The 22,309-nt window shown below is 41.3% G+C and overlaps 2 protein-coding genes across 2 annotated transcripts in view; one reads left to right on the top strand and one right to left on the bottom strand.

Moving 5' to 3' along the window:
• styk1.L (serine/threonine/tyrosine kinase 1 L homeolog) overlaps positions 1–6,461 on the bottom strand; it is a 27,810-nt gene extending 21,349 nt beyond the window's left edge. Inside the window, exon 1 of the mRNA XM_018225121.2 lies at positions 6,094–6,461. The gene's annotated coding sequence lies outside the window, so the exon portion shown is untranslated. The remainder of the gene's footprint in view (positions 1–6,093) is intronic.
• LOC108696092 (synaptonemal complex central element protein 3) overlaps positions 1–22,309 on the top strand; it is a 22,587-nt gene extending 278 nt beyond the window's left edge. Inside the window, exons 2-3 of the mRNA XM_018225122.2 lie at positions 19,051–19,159; positions 21,935–22,309. Coding sequence (XP_018080611.1) covers positions 19,051–19,159; positions 21,935–22,113 — 288 coding nt within the window. The 3' untranslated portion in view covers positions 22,114–22,309. The remainder of the gene's footprint in view (positions 1–19,050; positions 19,160–21,934) is intronic.

Here is a 22,309-nt window from a genome sequence, read left to right as displayed (position 1 = left end):
TGCTAAGTATTGTCACAATTTCTCTACTTGTGAGAAGCCTATATATGTGTGTGTGTGTATGAGTGTGCATATTAGTGTGTGAGTATGAGTGTGTATATGAGTGTATTTATGTCTGTGTATTAGGGATGCATTGAATCCAGGATTCGGTTCGGGATTCGGCCAGGATTCGGCTTTCTTCAGCAGGATTTGGATTCGGCCGAATCCTTCTGCCCGGCCGAACCGAATTCGAATCCTAATATGCATATTCATATATATATATTTGCATATAAAGGATTCGGGGGTTCGGCCGAATCCAAAATAGTGGATTCGGTGCATCCCTAATGTGTATATGTGAGTGTGTGTATGTGTGTGTGTATGAGTGTGTGTATGTGTGTGTGTATGAGTGTGTATATGTGTGTGTGTGAGAGTGTGTATGAGTGTGTGTATGAGTGTGTGTATGAGTGTGTATGTGTGTGTATGTATGAGTGTATATGTGTGTGTGTATGAGTGTGTATATGTGTGTGTATGAGTGTGTATATGTGTGTGTGTGTGTATGAGTGTGTATATGTGTGTGTGAGTGTGTGTGAGTGTGTATATGTGTGTGTGTATGAGTGTGTGTATTTGTGTGTGTGCATGAGTGTGTGTATGTGAGTGTGTGTATATGCATGTGTGTATATGTGTGTGTATGATTGTGTTTGTGCACCTGCCTGAGTCCCTGATTGAGTAAAGCCCATGTAGGCAGGGTTACCATGTCTAATTTTCAAAACCAGCCAAGTCAGATACAAACCAGGCCAAAACTAGCCAAGAGGCACCTCAAAAGTAGGCAAAAATAGCACAATATCTGCACTGAACAAAAAGTCTAATGTGAAAATTTTCACTGCACGCTGCGTCAGCATCCGACAGTCGTTTCGCGCCAGATCAACGCTGCGATACCATCCGACAATGCCATTACTTACCCGATTTCTGTCGCATCCAACGTGACCCTGCGTTATTGCACAGCGTGTCGTATTGCACGGAAATCGTCCGTGTAGTCCTACCCTTATAGACACAAAGAAGTCTCCTCGTTGACCCATACTGCTGTAATCTTTGCATGCTGGTTGTCTTTGCATATTTAGTGCTTGGTAGAAACAAGCTGGTTGGTGTTTAGTAAGTTAGTAAGAAACAAGCTGGTTTTTAGCATTTCTTGGAGTGTATTAGAGTAGAAAAGCACTCACACCTGCTCTTGTGTGTGTTTTGCTTTGAAGTCACTGGAAGTAATAGAAGGGGATTAGGGGGATTTCTACACATTTGGTTATTTGTAGCTGGAGAAAATGTGTGACATTAGCCATACCAGCAGCTTTAATCAAAATGTGGCTTGTGCCAAAGCTTTAGTACTTTGTTATATGAATTGCACCTTGTTAGCGAAGCTAAAGGTGGCCATTCACAGGGAGATCTGCTCATTTGGTGATATCGCCAAATGAGCGGATCTCTCCATGATATGCCCACATTGAAGTGGGCGATATAGGGATGATCCGATCGTGGGCCCTAGGGATTTACAAACGGATTGCCCCTAGGCCGTCTCTGCTCATCTCCCCCTCGCTGTCCACATCCCCCTCCCCTTCTGCTTCTCTCTCCCCTTCCCCTCTGCTCCCCTTCTGCTTCCCCCTCCGTGTCTCTCTCCCCTCCCCCTCCCTGTCCTCCTCCCCTTCTGCTTCCCCCTTCGCGTCTCTCTTCCCTTCCCGTCTGCACGTCCCTCCCCTTTCCCCTCAGCGTCTTTCTCCCCTTCCCGTCCGCGTCTCCCTCCCCTTCCCCCTCAGCGTCTCTCTTCCCTCCCGTCCGCGTCTCCCTCCCCTTCCCCCTCAGCGTCTCTCTCCCCTTCCCGTCCGCGTCTCCCTCCCCTTCCCTCCCCTTTCCCCTCAGCGTCTCTCTCCCTCCCCATCCGCCTCCTCTTCTGCTTCCCCCTCAGTGTCTCTCTTCCCTTTCCCTCCGCCTCCCCTTCTGCTTCCCCTCCACATCTGCGTCTCTCCCCGTCCGCGTCCCCCTTGTGCGTGCGCATATATATGCATATCTTGAATATGCGAGATTGCGCATGTGCAACTGACTTCAAAGCGACTGGATGGCATGCCACTCCTGAATTTGTGCCGCTCTAGGCCTGGGCCTTTGTGGCCTTGCCACAATTCCGGACCTGTCAGAATGGAGGCCATTCTGCCCGATCGGCATCAGCCCGACTTTCGGCCAGATATCGATTAGGGACGCCCACCCACCACACACGGGCCAATAAGCTGCAGACTCGTCTGTCTGCAACTTTTATCGGCCTTTGGCCATTGAACCTCAGTCCTTCATCTGATAAGACACAGACACACCCTAGCCCCTAGGGCCATTGACTAAAATACGTCACACAGACACTCCTAGTCACCTGCAACAACATTGCACAACACTGTGTGAAATGAGAAATCATAAAGATGTAAATGCAACAGAGAAATATTCTCTTCCAGCCATTGTAAACAGATATCAAATTGCGTGCGTTTCCCAAAGGCAGTAACACTTTTACATAAAGATTAAGAAAGTGCAACCAGATCCGTGTTTGCCTAGGAGCAACAGTAAAAGTCTTCATGTAACGTCTCAATTCAGGAACAATGTTTAATGCCTTATTTTCCCAAGCTCTGATTCCACCTCTTTCAATGTATTTGCACAGCGAGACTATCTCAACGGCTGTAGACAGACGGATGTGACATTTTGTTAGGTTAACCTGGTGAGCTTATAGCTTTATAATAAGCATTGCTGTTAACCCAAGACTGGATAGCACTTGTCTTGCACTCTGTGAGGAGCCTAGTGTTGGTTTATGGCCACAGTAATAGCATTGCATCTATAGGTCTATATAGGATGGCTGATCAGCTTTGGCCCTTGGGAGCAAATTCCCTAACCTGCGAAAATTCGCCAGCGACGGCTTTGCACACGTCGCAACACTTCGCTAGACGAAAATTCTCTCAGACAATGCTGGTTTACTAAAATGCAAAGTTGTGTCCAGGGTGCCGAACGCTGGCGAATTTTCGCTAGCGTTATGTCGGCAATCAAAGGGAAGATGCGCTAGCATTCAATTATGCCTAGAGCAACTTCGTTAGAGGTCTTCGCTCAGGTTAATTTGCATACGGCGGCAAATTATAAAGTTTAATGGACGTATATGTTGCAGCAAATACATTACATTACACAAGTCCACAAGTGCCCCCACCCGCTCGGCACACCCCTTCTCAATGGACCCGCCCAAAATCAACTATCACCCCCTACGATCGCACTTGCACTTACCTAACGCCTTCTACGCATTGTCGATAGACTTAAACAACTGTCAAAATCTCCCACCCAGTCCCCAGTTGAGGTAGGAATTCAACCCTTAACTAAAAAAACCCTACCCCCCTAACCTACGTAGACCCACCTCCACCCCCCCAGCCTAGATGCTAACCCGGGGAAATGCCCCTAACTTTTTACTTACCCCTCGGTGTAGATCCAGGGTTGCCAGGTTGGCAGTTTTCCAGCCAAATTGGGCTACTAATTTAAAGCTCAGGCGGGTTTTGAAAGTACAAACTAGCCAAGGTACGGATTTGGGCTATTTTTTCTTGCCCTAATGTGCCAAGCCTGCATCTCCCAATGCATGTTGGGTAATGTAGTTTCTGTTTAACAATTTGCCAACTGCCAAGTTTAATGCAAGACTACAATACCCAGCATGCAAAGGGACTGACTTGTGTAGAAGTCGGGAGTTACCAGATTTGGGGCTCTGTACCCCAGTCTCCCGTCACTCTTAAGCATTCTCGCATTTTCCAGTGACTTTCCTCAATTTCAGACAATTTTGGGACAAACATCTGCTGGCCACCAAAATCTCTAGAGAGTGACCTGTTTTACCAATATTTATTGAAATTGTATATGTATTAAGGCCTTATGGGGCCCCTATACCTCCTGGTCCCCCCCTCTGTGGATATGCCCCTGGTGACAGGCGAATCTGTCCCATTCTGCTTCATGGAAATATTTGCAAAACAGTGAAAATTCGATAGGCATATTTTCACATTAGACTTTTTTTTTCACTGCACATATTGTACTATTTATGGGCAATGTTTGAAGTGCCTCTTGGCTAGTTTTGGGCTGGTTTTGTAGCTGACTTTGGCTAGTTTTTAAAACTAGACCTGGCAAGCCTGCAGGGATCGCAGTTCACGGCAGCCACCTTCCGGGTCTTCAGTAATCTGAGACCGTCGGAGTGGCGCATGCGCAGTTGGAGCAATTACCCAGTTTGCGACAAGTGCGCATGCGCCGAAATAGACGGGAATTGCCAAAGTGCCGGAAGAAGACACGAAGACCTGGAAGATGGCTGCTGTGAACTGCGATCCCTGAATCTACAGCGAGGGGTAAGTAAAAAGTTAGGGGCATTTCCCCCGGGAGAGAATCTAGGCTGGGGGGAGGAGGGAGGGGGTCTACGTAGGGTAGGGTTTTTTTTAGTTAAAGGAAAACTATACCCCCAAAATGAATACTTAAGCAACAGATAGTTTATATCAAATTGAATGAAATATTAAAGAATCTTACCAAACTGGAATATATATTTACATAAATATTGCCCTTTTACATCTCTTGCCTTGAACCACCATTTTGTGACTCTATCTGTGCTGCCTCAGAGATCACCTGACCAGAAATACTACAACACTAACTGTAACAGGAAGAAGTGAGGAAGCAAAAGGCAGAACTCTGTCTGTTAATTGGCTCATGTGACCTTACATGTGGTTTGTATGTGTGCACAGTGAATCTTACGATCCCAGGAGGCGGCCCTTATTTTTTAAAATGGCAATTTTCTATTTATGATTACCCAATGGCACATACTATTAAAAAAGTATATTATTATGATAATGGTTCATTTACATGAAGCAGGGTTTTACACATGAGCTGTTTTACTCAGTATCTTTTAATAGAGACCTACATTGTTTGGGGGGTGTAGTTTTCCTTTAAGGGTTGAATTCTCCTTAAGGTGCAGCCTGCGTGTAGCGTTGCCACCTTTTCTGAAAAAAAATACTGGCCTTCCTATATATATATATATATATATCTTTTTTCCTTATTAATAACATTGGGATCAACCATCATTTTTACTGGCCAGGCCGGTAAAATACCGGCCAGGTGGCAACCCTACCTGCGAGCCACCCTAGGCCCGGGTCTTTGTGGCTTGCCCACAAATCCGGGCCTGAACATGCGGATACCCAGACACCTTGCATTCAGTACTCACTGCTAGATGATTAATAAACACATTAAATAAACCCTGGCCTATTAAAGAAGTTGTATAACAGGAAACAACAATTCCTCTCAACAGACTCTAAAGTAAACTCTGTGGTAAAACCAGCTACTGCATGTACCTTATGTGCAGCCACACAGCAGTTTAAAAAGGTTTTTGTGGGACTTCAGCGTTTATAACTAGTGTGACCCCCTGTTTGTCTTGATCAGACACCAGCAGTCACATGACAATCAATAGGCAGCAGTGACGGTCCCTTGGTATCACGGGATCCATAGCAGTGTTTCCTAATTCACTTTTATTACACAACCGGGGGACCAATTACATTACAATGCTAATTTAGCACAACCCTACTATAAACATATACAGTGACTAAACCCTTACAGTAGCTCATTACTCAAGAAAATCAGTGTGACATGTTGCTTAAAGGAAAGGGGTTCCATGTGAGCGAGACGTGTTTGTGGACACTCAGCCCTTGTGTGTGTTCCAGTGGTATTGGGCTGGTGTAGATGTGCCAGAATTGCTACGTGGGTATGGTGTTTAAATGAGGTTCAAATTTTATTTTAATTATATCTTAATTAGGGATTATATCCCAAAGGAAGCCCAGTATCTTGCCAGGGAAGAGTAACACGGGGAAGCCGGATTTGTACTCCTGTCTCTTACTATTTGAGCCTGTTTTCGGGCCACTAACTATGCCTTTTATTATGGTCTGCCTCTGCTTTTTACCTCTCCTCACTGTTTACCTTTACCAGAGTCCCAGCTTTGCAAACCCCAATCATAGGGTTTCCAGCTCACCTTTACTCTGTGTGTGTGTGTTTGACTGTCATCTCGGCTTACTCCAGCACTAAGAGTCCCTTGTCCCTATCACTCCTCCTTACCTCCATGCAGTGACAGCTTTTCATAGGTTCTCATTATTCTGTTTTCCCTCGATTTGGCCCAAATAACAGGTATCACTCTGTTAGCGGTGGCATGTTCTCTGCTGCTCCCGAACGGGTTTCCAGTTCGACAAGGAAGGTCCCAGGTTACACGTCTGTGATCAGATTTCCACTGACTTCACACCTGTCTGACGGGTCTTTCTTGCTCTGATGTGTGTCAGTCCCCACCCCTGCTCTGTGTGCTGGGCAGGTATCTTTATTTTGGCAAACAGGTGCAGCTGCAGGGCAACTAAGTTCTCCAGCCCTCTAGGGAACAATAATTCAGGTAGTGAAACAAGTCCCTTCTGGGGGGAAATAAGTTCCAATGTATCAGACAAAGAAGAGGAAACTGACAGCTATTCAAGATTAAGCTAATTTACCACGTAATACAGGTATGGGATCTGTTATCCAGAATGCTGGAAACGTGGGGGTTTCCCCGATAAGGGATAAGTCTACTATAAAATAATTTAAATAAACCCTATAGGATTGTTTTGCCTTTAGAAAGGATTAATTAGATTGTAGATGGGATAAAATGCAGGGTACAATTTTATTATTACAGAAAAAAAGGAAATAATTTTTAAAAATTTGAATTTGGGAGAAGTTCTTCCTATAATCTGAGCTTCTGGATAATGGGTTTCCGGATAACAGACACCATTTTTATAGATAAGGGATCTTTTCATAATCTGGATCTCCATGCTTTAAGTCTACTATAAAATAATTTAAATATTAAATAAACCCTATAGGATTGTTTTGCCTCCGGAAAGGATTAATTAGATTGTAGATGGGATAAAATACAGGGTACAATTTTATTATTACCGAAAAAAAGGAAATCATTTTTAAAAATTTGAATTATTTCATTTGAATTTGGGAGAAGTTCTTCCTATAATTTGAGCTTCTGGATAATGGGTTTCCGGATAACAGACACCATTCTTATAGATAAGGGATCTTTTCATAATCTGGATCTCCATGCTTTAAGTCTACTATAAAATAATTTAAATATTAAATAAACCCTATAGGATTGTTTTGCCTCCGGAAAGGATGAATTAGATTGTAGATGGGATAAAATACAGGGTACAATTTTATTATTACAGAAAAAAAGGAAATCATTTTTAAAAATTTGAATTATCTTATTTGAACTTGGGAGAAGTTCTTCCTATAATTTGAGCTTCTGGATAATGGGTTTCCGGATAACAGACACCATTCTTATAGATAAGGGATCTTTTCATAATCCGGATCTCCATGCTTTAAGTCTTCTATAAAATAATTTAAATATTAAATAAACCCTATAGGATTGTTTTGCCTCCGGAAAGGATTAATTAGATTGTAGATGGGATAAAATACAGGGTACAATTTTATTATTACAGAAAAAAAGGAAATCATTTGTAAAATTTTGAATTATCTTATTTGAACTTGGGAGAAGTTCTTCCTATAATTTGAGCTTCTGGATAATGGGATTCCGGATAACAGACACAATTCTTATAGTGAGCGCATGTAGAGCGAGACAATTCCTGAAGAAAAATTGCAGCTAGCAACATTATAAATACCCTTGCCCGTTGCCTTTACTAGGCCTTTTGGTCACTGAGATCCTCTTTAGTAAAATCACGACCATCAATGACTAATGCTAGACTGCCATGCGTTTTTCTGTAATTCTTAAAAATGCAGTAGTTCGAGTTTTTGGGTGTTAGGTGAGCTGTCATCCAAAAACTACAGGTATGGGATCCATTATCCAGAAACCCATTATCCAGAAAGCTCCAAATTACAGAAAGGCTGTCTCCCATAGACTACATTATAATTAAATAATCCAATTTTTCAAAAATAATTTCCTTTTTCTCTGTAATAATAAAACATAACCTTGTACTGGATCCCAACTAAGATATAATTAATAGGGATGCACCGAATCCAGGATTCGGTTCGAGATTCGGCCAGTATTTGGCCTTTTTCAGCAGGATTTGGATTCGGCTGAATCATTCAGCCCGGCCGAACCAAATCCGAATCCGAGGTGCTGGAAGGAAAATCATCTGACTTTTTGTCACAAAACAAGGAAGTAAAAAATGTTTTCACCTTCCCAACCCTAATTTGCATATGCAAAATAGGATTCAGATTCAGTTTGGTATTCGGCCCAATTTTTCGCGAAGGATTCTGGGATTTGGCCAAATCCGAAATAGTGGATTCGGTGCATCCCTAATACTTAATATTTATTGGAAGCAATACCAGCATATTGGGTTTATTTAACGTTTACGTGATTTTCTAGTAGACTTAAGGCATGAAGATTCAAATGGAAAAGCTGCGTATCAGGAAAACCCCAGGCCCCAAGCATTCTGGATAACAGGTCCCATAAGTACTACTTTTTAAGAGTTACAGGAAAACTCATGGCAGTCCGATATTAGTCATTTATGGTCGTCATTTTACTAAAGAGGATCTCAGTGACCAAAAGGACTAGTAAGGTTTTGCTGTAAGGGCCATGGGCAAGGGTATTTATAATGGCGCTAGCTGCAATTTGTCTTCAGGGATTCTCATTATCGTTGATGGAACTCACTAAGCATATGGAACATACGGGGAACCATCTTGGAAAATGCTACTACTGTACTCAAACTACATCATTCGTGAACAAAAAAATTATTTTCATTTGTTCTTCCCTTTAATGTCACGTGTAAACCATTGGTAAGGATGAGAGCACAGAATACAGGTATACAGGGATCCGTTATCCAGAACTCTCCAAATTACAGAGAGGCTCTCCCATAGACTCCATTTTATCCAAACAATCCAAATGTTTAAAAATGATTTCCCTTTTCTCTGTAATAATAAAACAGTAGCTTGCACTTGATCCCAACTAAGATATAATGAATCCTTATTGGAAGCCTATTGGGTTTATTTAATATTTACATGATTGTCTAGGAGATTTAAGGTACAAAGATCCAAATCACAATAATCTGAAAACCCCAGGTCCAGAGAATTCTGTATAATAGGTCCCATACCTGTACATTTTTCTTCCAACACCAAGATTTAGTCAACGAGTTCCATTTTCTTCATTGCCCAATGCCTCCTTCACATACACATGGGTGGCATCAAACAAAGGGATTCTTCATTCTGAGCTGTCAGTTTGAGATGACCAGGCTTGATGGTAGCCTGGCAATCCTTCAGAACAATTTAGCAAGGGTATAATGCAAAAGCTGAGCCCACCAGCCAATCTAGTAGTTGTGTTGCCAGCTTTTGGGGCCAATACAAATTGGGTGACTGAAGCTATTAGTGAGAAGCAAGTTACATTAAACACATTATGCTGGCGTGTCAACAGGCTAGTGGTATAACCACCCGGCTATTACTCCCTCTTCATCTCCCTTGCAGTCACCAAATCAACAAGGCAAATAATATATCAAATGAGAGGCTGGTGTGTAGTTCTTCCATGTTATTGTAATTTTTGTTAATACAAAACGCGAACAAAAGAAAGACATAAAACAAGAACAAGCAGCTGTGGTAGCCACTGTGTTGTTATCAAAAAGACAATGGGCTGATTTTTAGACTCACTTCCTCTTCAGGGAGCACAGGCTGTAGTTACGTTGGCTGCTGAGTACATACAACACTGTATCCGTGTTCCTAACAAGCAGGTTACACATACTCACGTGAGGAAATAACATTAGGTTTATTAATACTCTGGGCCTAGTCAATAATGTCAGCCAAATGACTCACAGATTGTTCAGTTGACTTTAGAGCAAACAAGCGCCACACATTTTTGTGATCATACCTGGGAACGCTGGTTATCTTATCAGGGTCCTTAATTACACAAACTACAAAAAGTTTGAAATATGTTTTTTCATAAGATGTTTACTTTGCTCCTTCTACTAGTCCTCTTTTCCCCACTCCTACTTTACTAGGTGAGTCACAAGATTTCTTATTGTCATTTTATCCTGGGTCACCGGCAATAGAATCTAAATCCAGAAATTCTGCTCCTAAAATCCCACCTGAAATATTCCTAACTTTTCAGCATTTAAATAAAAGAAACAGATTCTACAAAAAAACAGAAGTGAAAAGGGACTACAGACTCATACAATTGCACTTAATTGATAAAAAAGCTTCAAACAGTTTATAGAAAACAGTCCCTGTTAATTCCACCTGCGGCCCCACACTCATCACTAGTTAAATTCTGTGCTTGTGCTAAGTCCTTCTAATTGTAGTGTGATTATCTTTCAGAAGATCCTGTTGTCTCAGCCAACACAATCTCTGCTTTGTGCCATCTATTTGGAGTTGTTCTGGCTTTTACTGGTATAGATCAGGTTAACTCTAGTAGGGTAACTGGATCCTATGTGTACTGGGATTATGTTTTATATGGGAAATACATATAAGTAGGCATGCACCGAATCCACTATTTTGGATTCGGCCGAAGCCCCGAATCCTTCGTGAAAGATATGGCCGAATACCGAACCAAATCCGAACCCTAATTTGCATATGCAAATTAGGGGTTGAAAGGGGAAAATATTGTTTACTTCCTTGTTTTGTGACAAACAGTCACGCGATTTCCCTCCCCACCATTAAATTAGGATTTGGATCGGCCGGGCAGAAGGATTCGGCCGAATCCGAATCCTGCTGAAAAAGGCCAAATCCTGGCCGAATCCCGAACCGAATCCTAGATTCGGTGCATCCCTACATATAAGTGCCCAATAATTTCTCAAGATATTCGAATTAGTAGTACACAGTAAACTGACTGGGGCCCATCAGGGCCTGCACAATTCTCCTTCCCCCCCAGGCCAGCACCCCCCGAAATCCAGCCACAGTCACCCTCTGTCCTCCATTACCCCCAATAGCTCATACCTTTTCTGTAACTCGCAGAATCTCAGGTAGCAGGTCTGGGCTGGGCCCAGCCTGACCCTAAAATACTCTTCAGGTATTAGATCATTTTAAGCCTTTGAAAATCCTTTCATTATTAAGCAAGCTTATGTTTAATTAACATGATGCTAAATGCAAAGCTCTTAATTGGTTTTGTTGGGCTTTCTTGACTTAATATTATTATTAGAAGGGCCTTGTAACAGTATTGGCTGTTACTGTACGACCATTAGATGGCGCTGTTACATGTAAAACTGTGTCATCCTGTATTGTTGGTAATTGTCTGTCTATCTGTTCCTTCCTCTCAACTTGTTGGCAGTTCGGCCAAAGTAAAGTTTGTTCTACTATCAGCTGCTGTAAATCTCTTCTATACTAATACAGGGTCCGGAATATAATAAGACTCATAGTATGTTAGTAGAGTGGTCCATACTGTGTCACCTATGTCACTGCTCCATTCCAATCATATATAGTATTCGTGTACATTTAAACTACAAATGGTTGTGCTTCTTCTCCCAGATATTGTAAAGATCTATAAAGTGCTTATGTGCTCTTGGATGTTCCTAAAAGAGGTATTATATAGTTTTTATCTGGCTTTAAATTTATTCTATACAGATCTTCAAAGATCAAGCCTATGAGAACCTCAGACAACTATGTTGTATTCGAGCATTTTGTTAATAATATCTGGTAATGTAGTGGTTCTGTGGGCTCTTTCAAACAGCAAGGACAATGAGATCTCAGTGTTGGACTGGGACAACAGGGGCCCACCCAAAAACCATAGACCAGGGGCCCACCAAAATACCTTAGACCAGGGGCCTATTCTCAGTATTATTATTCTACCTCTCCTCACGCAACCTCTATTCTCCTAGTCTCTTTACATACTATAATATATAAATACTATAATAATAATACTGTAAGTATTTAATCTATGTAGCCTCTTTGTTCACATAGAAATGGGGAATGACCATGAAATAGGCCAAATGTTTAGCAGAATGAGGGCCCACTGACTAGGGTTGCCACCTGTCCAGTGTTGAACCGGACTGTCAGGTTTTTTAGACCCACTGTCTGGTTCCTGACCTGTCTCTTGCTTCCTGAGAGATTTGACCAATCACAGGCCGCCACTTCATGGACCCACAACATTTCCAACATTTTTATTGGGTTTTCCAAAACAAACAAGATTCACTTTTCACAGTGCAAGTTGGGTATGATTAAGCTATTTAACTTCATACATACGTCATGCTGTTCAGCCCGCCTCTTTGCATCATCAGCCCCGTCTCATTGCGTCATCAGCCCCGCCTCTTTGTATCATCAGCCCCACCTCTTTGCGCCATCAGCCCCGATTCTTCGCGCCATCTGCCCCCCTCTGACGCTACTGGTCCGAGGTCCAAGCAGGGCCGGCCTTAGGCCTATTGGACTAATTGGGCCCAATAGGGCCCCGCAACTCTGGGGGCCCCGCACCACAGGGCAGCACAGATAATATTTCCCTCAGCACATGATGCTGCCTGGCCTGCCCCCAACTTTGAGAGTCCAGCCCATCCCCAAATCCATAGGTCCAGCCCACCCCCAACTCTGATAAGCCAGCCTATCCCCCAACTCTCATAGGCCCAGCTTTCCTCCAACCTTGATAGGCCCTGCCTGCCCCCAATCCAACCAAGCCTGCTCCCAAGCTGAATCGGCCCAGCCTGCCCCAAACTAATTGGCCCAGTCCACTCTCCTATTTCCTCCCTCTCTCTCTTACCCTGTTTGCCCCTATTATGTGCCCCTATTTCATCCCTCTCTCTCTCTTACCTTGTCTGCCCCTTTCCTTTCTATTTTGTGCCTGTATGCCCTTATTTTCCTAAATACTTGGTGTGTCAGTAGCCAGCAACACTTACTCTAGGGGCCCCGCCAACATGGTCCCAATTGGGCCCCACATTTGATAGGATCAGCCCTGGGTCCAAGGTAAGAAAAGGTGGCAACCCTACCACTGACACCTGGGTCCACCGGGAGTTTTCCTGGTATCCTGGTGGGCCAGTCTGACATTGAGATTTTAAGAATATTCTTTTGTTTTTAATAACATTGTTTGTACACAACCAGTACCACCTGCAATGTTAGTGCATTAGTCAGTGTTGTATTGTTGAGGGGTGCAAGAATTAGTCAGCAATAAGGGGCACCAACCTGTGCCTTAGAACATGCACAGCTGTTATAGCCATCATCCGGCTCAGCTCTAAGAGTGCACTGCTCTGTCTCTCAGATCCTGGTATGTACTGTTCTGTCTCTCAGTGCATTCCCCTGCCCTCTAGTGCCACATGAGAACATCTCTCTGTCTCTCTTTATACAGGTAGCTGTGTACATTCAGTTTACTAGCTACCTGTATATTCTGTTCTGTTTCTGACTTTGGGTCAGAGCAAATATGCTCATATATATATATATATATATATATATATATATATATATATATATATATATATATATATATATATATATATATATATGTATATGCTCATATTGAGAAATTTTAACATCACTAATATGCAGTGGAAATTCATAGTTGTTGTAAGCTCATTTACAAATCTCAGATGTCAATCAAATATTGCTGCCCCTCCTCTATGCCCTGGGCATATCGGCGGGGCAGACAATTACTTTCACTTTCCATTCAGCACTTCCTAGATGTCACTGCTCTCCCCACATTCCCCCGTTCTCTTCACCATTCAATTGTGTAGCCAGGGCATGGGGATGGACATCGGGTCCCCCATTCTGGTGCACAAACAAGATTCTGAGATGATACAAGGCTGATACAAGATGATACAAAGATGATACAAGTCCACAAAATGGCTCCTGTCTGCTTGCTATAATTTTGAAATCCCAGACTAAAGAAAGTAAGATTCAAATAATTTGTACAGTGTAATTAAAGTTCATTTTGCTTGACTAATGTGATAAAATAGGATTTTGAATATTTTTTTTGGATGACGGGTCCCCTTTAATAATGATGAGCAACGTTTTTCACCAGGGTGAGCCGCAAAAAAGCCTATAGACTCCAATGTATTGTGTGTTGGAAAAGTCACGTGAAAAAAAGTTGCATGGTCACCAGGGAAATGACCTTAATGTGTTTTGTGTATTTTTGCTGTTTTGCAAATTTTTGGTGAAGCAAAACGGCACAGAGTCACTAAGATTCCTTAACGCAACACCACACACAAACTTGCCTTCCCCCTTACTTTCCTAGATCTCAATATTTCACTCTGGTTCCATCCCTTCCCTCAATATTCCCCAAATTCAGTACAGGTATAGGATCCATTATCTGGAAACCCGTTATCCACAAAGCTCAGAAAGGCTGTCTCCCATAGACTTAATATTATCAGAAAAAATTTAAAAGAATAATTTTTTTCTCTGTAATAATAAAACAGTAGCTTGCACTTGATCCTAATTAAGATATAATTAATCCTTATTGGAATTAAAACCAGCATCTAATGTTTAAATGATTTTCTAGTAGACTTAAAGGGATTGTTCACCTCATAGTGAGTTAACTTTTAGTATGATGTAGAGAGGGATATTCTTAAACAATTTGCAAATGCTTCTCATTTTTTATTATTTGTGGTTTTTGAGTTATTTAGCTTTTTATTCAACAGCTCTCCAGTTTGCATATTCAGCATTCTGGTTACTAGGGTCCAAATGACCCTAGCAACCATGCATTGATTTGCATAAGAGACTGTTACATGTATTGGAGAGGCCTGAATAGAAACATGAGTAATAAAAAGTAGCAATAACAATAAATGTGCAGTCTTACAGAGCAATTGATTTTAGATGGGATCAGTGAAGGCAAATAATTAAAAAAACTGTAAAAAATAAAAAAATGAAGAACAATTGAAAAGTTACTTAGAATTAGCCATTCTATAGCATACTAAAAGTAACATAAAGGCAAACCACTCCTTTGAGGTATATAGATCCAAATTACGGAAAGATTTGTTATCCAGTAACCCCCAGGTCCCGAGTATTCTGCATAATACCTGTATTTTCTCATTGTTTTACGCTATATACTTCCTCCCCTTAGGGTGTTCAAGTACCAAACAGGGAGGAAGCACACAAATATGTATGGCAATGCCATACAGCATTAATCCAGCAGAAAGAGTAAAACAAGCTTTCTGGGATCAACCAGCTTGTGCCACACTTTCTGCTGGCATTGCCGTATGTATTGGTGTGCTTCCTCCCTGTTTGGAACTTGAGCACATTGGCTGGCTTTGAAGCGGCTTGAGGAGTTGAATGCACCCAGGTGAAGTAAGTGGAGTGCCGAAAAACAGGTGTTAAAGGAACAGTAACATCAAAAATTAAAATTGTTTTAAAGTAATAAAAATATAATGCAGTGTTGCCCTGCACTGGTAAAACTGTTGTGTTTGCTTCAGAAACACTACTATAGTTTATATAAATAAGCTGATGTGTATCAATGGGGGCAGCCATTCAAAGGAGAAAAGGCTCAGGTTACACAGCAGATAAGCTCTGTAGAACATAATGGTGTTATCCGTTATCTACTATTTAACCTGTGCCATATAGACTTTTTTTCAATTTCCACCATTGCTACTCAGCAGCTTGTTTATATGAACTATAGTAGTGTTTCTGAAGCAAACACATCCGTTTTACCAGATCAGGGCAACACTACATGATATTTTCATTACTTTAAAACACTTTCATTTTTTGGTGTCACTGTTCCTTTAAACTCATCGGAGGTAACTGCAGATGGGAGGCTACTATGCGTTACTTATAAACGTACACGTCATTATTGTGCTGAATAGGTTTTTGCTGAACATATTGATCTGTGTGACTGTGGCACATTCAGCTGTCATGCAGTAGAAATAAGAAACCAGAATTGTTTTGCATGCCAGCAAGTTTATATTGTTGGTAGAATCTATAGGAGTGTCAGTCTCACGCTAATTTGTTTTGACCAACCTGTCATTATCCTTTGTACAAAATTAGGGTTTTCAATTACCATTTTTTCCATACCTCCCAACTGTCCTGTTTTTCAGAGGGACAGTCCCTCTTTTGACAGCTCAACCCACAGTCCCTCGTTTGTACTGGAAAGTCCTGATTTTCTCTGCACTGAACAGGCAGAAAAAGAAACAATGTTTCTTACTTAATTGGCTTTTGGCAGAGAGCCCAGAACAGCCACAGCTGCAGATAAGGTACTTTTGTAACAATTTTGAGCTAAGCAAATAAGTAATTGTAACAATATAAGATAACAGGTCCCTTGGGAGAAGTTAAGGTGGCTATAGACACACAGATCCGATCGTACGTAAACGAGGATTCGTACAATTTTCGGACCGTGTGTGGCGTGTGCCGACATCTTTCATCCGGCGGAGATCGGTCGTTTGGTCGATCAGTCAGGTTTGATTTTGACCCGACCAATCCCGCTGGAGCTCATGGCACGTCGTAATCTGATCGTTCGGCCATATGGCCGAACAATCAGATTACCCCCTATATAGCCATGCCTGTTAATGTCATATCGGGGAAAGATCTGCTCGTTTGGCAACATCGCCAAACGAGCGGATTTTTGCATCTATGGCCACCACAGCTTAAAGGGCAATTCACTTTCTTTAGCAAAACTGTAATAACTAAGAAAAAAAACACATAAATATGTTCAAACTTTCATAACCTGCCAAATTTTGTAAAATGAACATGGTAATTAGGGGGTGTGGTCACAAATATGGGCGTGGTCAAAAATTTCTGCACTGTGCATGGCAACTTTTTTGTCCCTCTTTTTATTTCCAAAATGTTGGGAGGCATGTTTTTCTTTTTAAAGGAGACGTCAACCCTTTAAGAAAAAAACCCTTACCCCCACCCCACGGAGACCCCCAGCCTAACTGCCCCCCCACGGGGAAATGCCCCATACTTTATACTAACCACTCTGGCATCGACGTTCCACGCAGCCATCTTCCGGGTCTTCGGCAAGCTGAGTGGGAGATCGCATGCGCAGTTGGAGGACCTTGGGGACCTTGTCACTGCATGCATCTGACACGCTGCAAGTTGCGTCTTCATCCGTCAGTCATGTCAGATGCATGCAGCGACAAGGTCCGAAATTTCTATTACTTACCTTATTTTTGTCGCATCCATCTCGTCACATCCGTTTCCTCTCAGCGTGTCGGATCTGATGAAGACGCATCGTGTAGTAAGCCTAATAGCAAAACAAAATAAGTAGATGGCAGGAGATGCTCAGGACCGGATTTACATAGTGGGCACCCCTAGGCCCACTGCCGTTCGTCGCCCCTGTCCCCTCCCCTTTATCCTTGCAAATTTTCATCATCAATTGGGATTGGCGCATGGGAAATTTAAAAAAATTATTGTATCTCCAGTGCATCCCCAGTGTTTTTGAACCAATGTGGGTGTGGTTGGCAGCATGCTGCCCCCCATAAATCCTGCTGCCCGGGCCTAGGTGGCCTTTCCACAAATCCGGGCCTGGAGATGCTCAGATTAGAAGATTTGTTCTGAACAGGTATACATTTATACAGTATGTACAATATATATATATACACATACATACACACATAGTTTTGTTCACCTTTGCTTCACGCAGTCACCATGAGGGTTAAGCCAGCTCAAGGCTGGTTCTGTTTTGCAGTTTGTAAGTTGCTTCCCTATCCAAGGGTGTTTGGTTCCCTAGTTTTTAAAGGAATTGTTCAGTGTAAAAATAAAAACTGGGTAAATAGACAGGCTGTGCAAAATAAAAAATGTTTCTAATATAGTTAGTTAAAATGTAATGTATAAAGGCTGGAGTGACTGGATGTGTAACATAATAGCCAGAACACTACTTCCTGCTTTGCGGCTCTCTTGGTTTCCACTGATTGGTTACCAGGCAGTAACCAATCAGTACCTTGAGGGGAGGCACATGGGCCATAACTGTTTGAATCTGAGCTGAATGCTGAGGATCAATTGCAAACTCACTGAACAGTTATGTCCAATGTGGACCCCCTTCAAGTCACCGACTAACTCAGAATTAGAGAGCTGAAAAGCAGGAAGTAGTGTTCTGCACATACTATCTATTTACCCAGTTTTTATTTTTATACTGAACTGTTCCTTTAAAGGGGATGCCACCATGTGTTAAGTCCCAATTGCTAAAGGAGTGGTTGGAGACAGAAGAGCCTGAGGAGGCAGTAGGCCTCAGTAGGAGAAGATAGTTTAAAGTAGAACTAAAGCCACAATAAGAAAAGCCCCTACCTTCTACTAAAGATAGTTTGGGTGTGGGAGACAGGCCTGTTATTGAGGATGACTCGATAAGAAGGAAACAAAAAATAATCACTGTGCCTGGTTCTATTACAGATAAATTACACCAGAGAGAGTCCATATAAATTATAGACAATTGACAACTATCCATTCCTTTTCTTAGAGTAAAATACAGACACTTGAAACAGCCAATCAGCTGCCCCCTACTTCTGAACTCTGGCGGTGACGGTGACACACATCAGGGGGCACAGAAGAATTCAGAGCCCAAAACCGTATTAACCAGCAGATTTAGTTGCTGTGCAGCAGGTTTAGTTGCTCTGTTTAAATCTGGTACACTAGTAACAGGGTAAAATATAAAGCATAACCACCGCATAGTGCATTTTTTAATATGTCAGATAGAAGATGAACTTTATTCTTACTAGTCACGTCTTATCCTGGTGCCACACCTGTTAGCTATGTGTTTAACCATACAATGTTGTTCATACAAGAGATTCTATTTCAAATGTCTTATTCCAAATAAACCATAATATAGTAACTTGATCTTTCTGATCTTATCTTCTGACTGACAATGAAAGACTGGTTCAGTTAGATACGGCCAGGTCTATGTATCTACTTTAAGTATACAGTATCCTTTAGATACTGCTGTGACTGGTTTGGTTCCAACACTACAGGTTTTTGTAAAATCCAAAAATTTTATCATGAAATGGCCAGCAAGTTTATTTTGCAAATTCTGACTTGGGTTTTCAGGTGGCTTGGTGATGCAAAGTCAATTAGGCTGTGGTGGTGACTAGGTTGCCCAACGTAGTTCCGGCTGATACACCTAGATCCAGTTTAGAAGTTATCTACCGCAGAATTGAGTGCTGATCCTAAAATGTAATAAAATGCTGGAGCTTTTTAATTGGTGATTTTACATGCTTCCATTAGATGGCAGAACCAGACACTTCAGTTCAAAGTTCTGAGGATGTGTCCAGAATGCTGAGAGACTTGGACAACGATCTTGAGAACATGTTGGAGAAGATGGAGAAGTTATCAGGTAGTAAATGCACCTGTCTTTCTTTTTTTTTATTATTTATTCTCCATTATATCTGTAAATGTATCAAAGTAGCATACAGGCATCCAACTTGACTGGATAAATATTAGTTTGCCAACATTTTTGACTTGGGTCATTAAAAGGCATACACAACCAGGCAATGTTGTCTGGGAAGAATGGGCAGAATTAGGATTAACTTCGAGACTGCTTATCTGTTGAGAACATGAAACCTTTGACTGTGATACATCTTCAATAGGTAATAAAATGGATTGTTCATTGCACTTACGTTGCCCTTACAAAGCAGGACAAGGTAGAACAGGTAGATGGCAGAACATTATCGAGTAACCATTACCAACACATGGGTACTTCATTTTGTAAGTATAGCTAAATGTAAAACTCCTGTGACATACTGGGTGGAAACTGCTCCACCTTGACATTTGTTTTGAGTAGTATTGTAGTTGCCTGACAGAAGGGATTTGCAATGATAAAGAGAATGATTCTACAATGATGAAGAGAAGGATGCTACAGTAATGAAGATAAGGGTGTTACAATTAATTAAGAGAGAATGGTTCTACAATGATGAAGAGAATGTTTCTACAATGATGAAGAGAAAGGTTATACAATGATGAAGAGATGGGTTCTACAAATATGATAAGAAGGGTTCTGAAATGATTTAGAGAATGGTTATACAATGATGAAGAGAAAGATTATACAATGATGAAGAAATGGGTTCTACAAAGATGATAAGAAGGGTTCTGAAATGATTTAGAGAATGGTTATACAATGATGAAGAGAAAGATTATACAATGATGAAGAGAGGGGGTTCTACAAAGATGAAGAGAAGGGTTCTACAATGATTTAGAGAAGAGTTCTACAATGATGAAGAGAAGGATTCTACAATAATTAAGAGCAGGGTTCTACAATGATGAAGAGAGGGGCTGTGCAATGATGAAGAGAGGGGCTGTGCAATGATGAAGAGAGGGCCTCTACAATAATTAAGAGCAGGGTTCCACAATGTTGAAGAGAACAGTTCTACAAAGATGAAAAGGAGGATTCTATAATGATGATAAGATGGGTTCTACCAATATACAGTGCTTGGTGGGCAGTTTCAGAATAGATGATGTCCATTATTTTTTGAACTTAGAGGATATTTGGACAGAGTCCTTATAGAGCAGTGCAGAATAGTACCTACCTCTGAGTTCTACACATTCTAAAAAACGAAAAATAGAAGAACTGAGCAGATGGGAAAATATTTCTGTGTTTTCTTGTATTTTATAATTGTTCCCCATTCTCATAGTTTCTATAAAGACACCAGCTCTTATTGCTTATTTTATTAGAATAATAGTTTGCACATGGATTACCTTATGGTGTATACTATTCCTTGTGAGGGGGTCAGTGCTGTCATACTGTTTCCATATAGTCAACCAATAATTCATTATAATGCATGTTCAGGTTTTGGATTACACTGCTAATATTTTATATATTTTTAATCAGCTGAAAAAAATTTTTCCTGATAAAAGAAACATTTTGTTATGTTGCATTTTTACTGAGCAAAGAAGAGTCAACTGATGGTTCTTCAGTCAATTCTAAGCACTAACGTCAAGATTTTTCTTTTCTAAAATTTATTATGCGACTGTAGCCAGTAAAGGACATGTCAACCATTTTTCCAGTTTTGGCATGCCTGTATACATTACCTTAACCCAACCTGAACCGCATTAATTTCGCACAGAAATTCCCCTCCTGCTCCCTGCACCACTGCTTTATTTCTCGGTAGTTTCAAGCATTTAACCGGCGGCCATTTTTTCCGGGTTGCGAGCTTCCTGGTTGTATTGCACATGCGCCAATAGTCCTTCCTGCCTGATCTTTACATTATGGTTACTATGTTATTATGGATATTATGGAAAAGGCAACTGCAGTCAGCAGAAGAAATACTGTATGTGCTAGGAGCCGGGGGGAGGAGCAAGTCTGTATAGCAACGGACAATGCTATTTGTTGATTGGCGGATCAAATGGATAGGCGTGTTTTGAGAGGTCACTGATGAAAGCTGAAAGTTTTAGCCGAAGCCAATTTCCCTTTACTGCGCATGCAAGATTATTTGCTAGAAAGTGCGCATGTGCAAATCGCCAAGAGCCAGCGCTCTTTTTGAAGGGAGGGGGGAGAGAGGCAGATTGTGGCGGAAAGAAGCAGGAAGCTGAAATCAACCAAGCTGCATAGCGGATTGCTTTTCAAGGACTGGAGTAATTGGTGTGTGAAGAATGTAGTGAGGCTTTTTACTGATTAAATTATTACTGTGGGGGTTGACATGTCCTTTAAATTTTTTGAGGATTTACAAACTATTTATTTGTTGGAGGGTTTGTTTTGAGGCCTAAACATCACTTAATTGTAGCATAATGTTATACAGGTATGGGGCCTGTTATCCAGAATGCTCGGGACCTGAAGCTTTTCGGATAACAGATCTTTCCGTAATTTGGATTTTCAGACCTTAAATCTACTAGAAAATCATGTAAACATTAAATAAACCCAATAGGCTTTCAATAAGGATTAATTATATCTTAGTTGGAATCAAGTACAAGCTACTGTTTTATTATTACACAGAAAAAGGAAATCATGTTTAAAAATTTGGAGTATTTGAATAAAATGGAGTCTATGGAAGACAGCCTTTGTGTAGTTCAGAGCATTCTGGATAATGGGTTTCCGGATAACAGATCCCATACCCGTATTGCCGTTTTACTTGAAATTAACCATTATGTCCCAATTATGTTTCACATTTGGTTCCAGTTCGAACAACACAGATGGCTTATGACATGGTTGTGCTACGCACCAATCCTGCACTTGCACAGTCAATGAAAAGACTGGAAGATGCATTCTTCAAATGCAGAGAAGAGATAGAGAAAAACTGGCAAGAAATGGTGGTAGAAACCAAGCCAAAACCAGAACCAGAAGGAAACACAGACTGAGTTTCTGCCCTACTTTGCCTTGCTTGGCTGTATCTGAGAAAAAATACTTTACAAAAGTGTGTAGTTTAAAAAGCAATGATACCGTTGTTTTGTGTTTATCTAAGATTTACAAAAGTATGCATTTCTCATATAAAATATTCAAAATATCTGAGGAATCGGGCTAATAACTATTCTAGGTTTTTACATTTAGCTTAGA

Source organism: Xenopus laevis, chromosome 7L (assembly GCF_017654675.1).
Source record: "Xenopus laevis strain J_2021 chromosome 7L, Xenopus_laevis_v10.1, whole genome shotgun sequence".
NCBI lineage: Eukaryota > Metazoa > Chordata > Amphibia > Anura > Pipidae > Xenopus > Xenopus laevis.
Note: the sequence above shows the minus strand (reverse complement) of the source record. Positions and strands in the feature narration are given on the sequence as shown.